The following is a 4,758-nucleotide window of genomic DNA, read 5'->3' as shown; positions in this document are numbered from 1 at the left end:
CAAAACCACACTGTGAGGAGGAAAGAACTGCGTATAAAGCTCAGAGACAGGATTGTGTGGAGGCACAGATCTAGAGTAAGCTACAAAAAAATAAATAAAGAAGTTTGGAACAACCAGGACACTTTCCGGAGCTGGACAAACCACCAAACTAAGTAATCGGGGGAGAAGAGCCTTGGTAAGACAGGTTATCAAGAACCCAATGGTCACTCTGGCTGGGCTTCAAAGATCCTGTGTGCAAATGGAAGAAACTTCCAAAAGGGCAACCATCACTGCAGCCTCCACCAATCTGGGCTTTATGAAAGAGCGGCCAGAGAGAAGCCTCTCCTTAGTAAAAGCCTGTCTGGAGTTTGACAAAAAAGCAACTAAAGGACTCTTAGACTGCAAGAAACAAGATTCTCTGGTCTGATAAAACCAAGATGGAACTTTTTGGCCTCAATTCTAAGCATTATGTCTGGAGGAAACCAGGCACTGCTCAGCACCTGCCCAATACCATCCCTACAGTGAAGTATGGTGATGGCCACATCATGCTGTGGGGGTATTTTTCGACAGATGGGACAGGGAGACCGGATGATGGAAAGCTTATTGGAGAAAAGTACAGAGATATTCTTAATGAAAACCTGAGATAGAAACAAGGGACCTTAGACTGGGCAGAGGATTCACCTTCCAACAAGACAAGACAACACAGGAGTGGCTTAGGAACAACTTTTTGAATATCCTGCAATGACCCAGACAGAGCCTTGACTTGAAACCAAACAAACATCTCTGGAGAGACCTGAAATGTCTGTCCACATGGCCCCCATCTAATCTGGCAGAGCTTGAGAGGATCGGAGCTTGAGAAAAATGGCAGAAAATCCCTAAATCCAGGCGTGCAAACCTTGCGGCATCATACCCAAGAAGACTTAAAGTTGCCAAAGGTGTTTCAGCCAAGTACTAAATACAAGTTGTGCAAAAGTAAAATGTTAGTTTTTCATTTTTTTAAAAATTGACAGATTTCTAACATTGTGTTTTCACTTTGTCATTGTGAGGTATTTACTGCAGAATGATGGGGGAAAGCCTTGGGTTTTCACAGCAGAATGCATTTATTGCAATGCAGTGATTACATTTTGCATTGAAGATCTGCACCAATTTACTCTGCAACATGTGATCTCACCCTAATATGTTTTTAAATCCAGTTAATAAAAGTGTTTAGCAAGAAAGCAAAACCGCAAACTGATATAGTAATGTATATAGTGATATAGTATGTTAGGCTGAAAAAAGACATGCCCATCCAGTTCAGCCTATTACCCCCCAATGTTGATCCAGAAGAAGGCAAAAAACCCCAATGAGGTAAGAGCCAATTTTCCTCATTTTAGTGAAATAAATTCCTTCCCGACTCCAATCTGGCAATCAGAATAATCCCCGGATCACTGACCCCCTGAAGTAATTAGTGACCATAACCTGTAGTATTATTAGGCGTCCAGGCCCCTCTTAAACTCTTGTATCAAGTCTGTAATAAAAAGGAGCTTTATTATGTTTTGTGGGATAAATAGTGAGTTTACTGTGTTACATTTCATTAAGGCTACTGTGAGACCACGACAGTCATCCATTATAAAAGGCTTTATGTTGAGTTCCTACTCACTAGAGTCCACTTCTCTAAATAATGTAGCTATATTAGTTCTTTACATAGTCGGCAGGCTGTGCCGCGTCCTTTCCCCATCAGTATCCTCAATGGGATCGGGCCACACACACTGAGCCTCCTGTTGAATGGAGTCCAGTAAATTCCAGCATGATCTGCTTTCTACTTCTTCATTTGGCTCCTCCAGATCTCTCGTTGCTTTTAGACTCCTGCGGCCTTTGAATCCTCCAGCTCTTTTCTTTCTCTCTGACTTTTTTCCCATTTTTTTCCAATCAATTTCAGTATTGCTCTCTATACATTTACGTCCGTCTTTCTTGTGGTCACTCTGATAACCCCCGGCTGTAGAGAGTACAGCATATGTTCTACTCTCAACGTCATTCCCTATGTCATCTCTTTGGTTTTTTGCCCCAGGCATTTCAATGCTTTCTTCTGCTCTCTGATTATTCCTGTTCTTCTGCACACTTATCCCTTCTTCTGTATCAGCTACCTGTCCGTCTTCCTCCTGCACAGCCAAGAGGTTGCCTATGCTACCATTTTCTTCAGCGTCTTTGGCTGAAATAACGGCTAGACCGGTCTGTTTTCCGTGTGCCATCAGCCCTGATTGGCATGTAGGGAGACGTCTTAAACACAAAAGTTTTGTCAGAGCAGCAGCCAGTCTCCTTTGATAATTATCACTGGCCAAGAAATACAAGACGGGGTCAAAGCAACTATTGGCACTGGCCAAAGGACGTGTTATCTTGTATACTAAATTAATGACATTGAGTAGTTGACAATCTGCATCCAACAGTCGAAAATAATAATACATTGTACGGGTTATATGAAAAGGTAGGAAACAAATGACAAATACTGTAAGGACCACCGCAATGGTTTTGATGGATCTCTTCTTGTAGGAGGGTAGTGTCCTGCGTGAGCCACTTTCTATCGGTTTCATTAACTCTCTAGCCATGAGTCCATAACAGACCGCAATCACAAGGCAAGGTACACCGAACAGGAGGCTCATAACAGCCGTACTGTACTCAACGTAGTTCTCAAACTCCTCCGGCTGAGTCGTGTCATGGCATAATGTGTCATTACCCCTGGGGCTGATAGTAACAAAAATAAGATTAGGCACCAGACAGGCGCTGACTGACAGCCATACCCCAGCACACAACATATGGGCATATCTAGCCTTCATTCTCTGTAGAGTAAAGAGTGGGTGACAGACACCCATGTAGCGGTGAACACTGATACAGGTGAGAAAGAGGATGCTGCAGTACAGGTTTGTATAGAAGAGGAAGCGTACAATCTTGCATAAAGGCTCCCCAAAGGGCCAGTTGTTGCGATTAGCATAGTAATGTATCAGTGTGGGCAGTGACAACAGATACAAAGTGTCAGACAGGCCCAGGTTAAACATATAAACTGTTGTAGGGCTCCACGGGCGCATCTGTGCAAAGAATATCCAAATGGCTGTAAGATTTAATGGCAGACCCAGGATAAGAACGACGCTGTAGGACGCTGGCAGCAAAAAATACTTAAATTCCTCGTTGAAGACACAGATGTCGTCTGTCTGATTAACTTCATTCTGTGGAAAGTTGGACGGGTAGGACGTAGCTGCGGAGAACTGATCCATTATAGCAGCTGGACAGTATTTTCATGACAAACTTGGAAACATTCTTGTCCTGAAATTGAAGAAGAAACATTTCATTCAGATTTAGATTTCTCTTTTGTTCACTGACATTTTGTTAATTGACAAAAAAACTATTAACACTTCTGTTTCTGAAAACAGTTTTACTTTACAGCATTTTACTTACTTTGCACTTGCCTAAAACTTTTGCACAGTACTGTATGTCAAGTGATACTGACCGGTACTGGTGCATTTTGTCTCCACCAGAAGAATGGGTGGAGACATGGGTTGTGTGGGTTGAGTTATAGGGGAGGGGGAGGTGACGGCCACTAATGCGGATTGGCTGCTCCCCAGACGTAAGGACACACCTCCACCCAGCGTTCAGGCATGTATGCTGTCCTCTGGGCTTCCATCTGTGCTCCTAGCACCTCTGTAACACTCCTGCCACCATCCTCCCATATCCTCTTGTGGCCCTGCTGTCAATCTCCCCCCGACACCCCTCTGTTACAGCACCTGCCCATGTAACATCATCTTCCCTCCAGGCTTTCCCTGTTGTTCGCACCTCTCCCCTGACGCCTCCAGCGCTGTCAGCCCCCCCTCCCACTCATGGCTCCTATCTTCGGTACAATCACTGTAGCTGTCCTGCTCCTGCGCTGAACGCAGCCCCACTCTCACATGGAAGCATTTAGGCTGCCCTACCATTGTCCGCTGTCACTCTCCCCACTGGCGCCCAATGTCTCCTCCTGTCAACCGCAAACGCTGAAGACGGGGCTGCTCTCTGTTTCCCCTGGCCCACACAGGCTGTCATCCGTAGTCTTCAGCGGCGTCCACATAGCCAATCGTCCGCTAGGAGCGGTTTACTTTTACTCTACCAGCACACACACATGTCTCCACCCAGAGTTCCGGTGGAGACAAGATGCATAAGTACCATACTGACCTTCCCCACAAAACTATATATCATCTTGCTCAGCTCCTCCTGCTGTATAACATTTGCCTGCGGAATGGACTGTATGTATGACATGACAGGTTCCCATTAAATAGAAGCTACCCTGTTTCCCCAAAAATAAGACCTCGCATGAATTTTCAGGATTTTTAAGGATGCTTGAAATATAAACCCTACTCCGAAAATACACCCAAGTTACAGTTAATAAAAAAAAGTCAATTTAAATAGTGTCCAGGTAGGTATACATGTAAAAAGGAAAAGCTTTTGGAGCAAAAACTAATATAAGACCCTGTCTTATTTGGGGGGAAACAAGGTATGTGTAAATTCATGCACGTTTCTTGTCAAACTTCCTCATCTCCCATCATCCAATGTTAAATTCTTTTACCCATCTTTTCTTAATGCTATCTACTTGGCAAAGATCTCCAGGAACAAATCATGCGTGCTGTAAATAATGAACCAAAAAACCACTTTATCTCTCCCATTTCATAATAGGAATGAGAATGCAGAATGTGAGCAGCTGTTCCTGAGTTACATCCCATATGTTCCTGACACCAAAGTCCGTCCCCAGCTGGAGACCCTTATTGCCATCAGATTACT

General features: G+C 44.1%; 1 protein-coding gene across 1 annotated transcript; it reads right to left on the bottom strand.

Moving 5' to 3' along the window:
• Nucleotides 1-1,600: 1,600 nt before the first annotated feature.
• LOC136581044 (P2Y purinoceptor 4-like) lies at nt 1,601-3,224 on the bottom strand. The gene has a single exon (XM_066582037.1). The coding sequence runs from the start codon at nt 3,222-3,224 to the stop codon at nt 1,659-1,661; it is 1,566 nt and encodes a 521-aa protein (XP_066438134.1). The 3' UTR covers nt 1,601-1,658.
• Nucleotides 3,225-4,758: the final 1,534 nt, after the last annotated feature.

The sequence above is a fragment of the Eleutherodactylus coqui genome, chromosome 10, assembly GCF_035609145.1.
Source record: "Eleutherodactylus coqui strain aEleCoq1 chromosome 10, aEleCoq1.hap1, whole genome shotgun sequence".
Lineage (NCBI taxonomy): Eukaryota > Metazoa > Chordata > Amphibia > Anura > Eleutherodactylidae > Eleutherodactylus > Eleutherodactylus coqui.
The sequence above is the reverse complement of the archived record's forward strand: the minus strand, read 5'-3'. Positions and strand labels throughout refer to the sequence as shown.

Coding starts and splice junctions, on each gene's coding strand:
- LOC136581044 (XM_066582037.1), bottom strand. CDS start 3,224: ATGGATCAGTTCTCCGCAGCTACGTCCTACCCGTCCAACTTTCCACAG.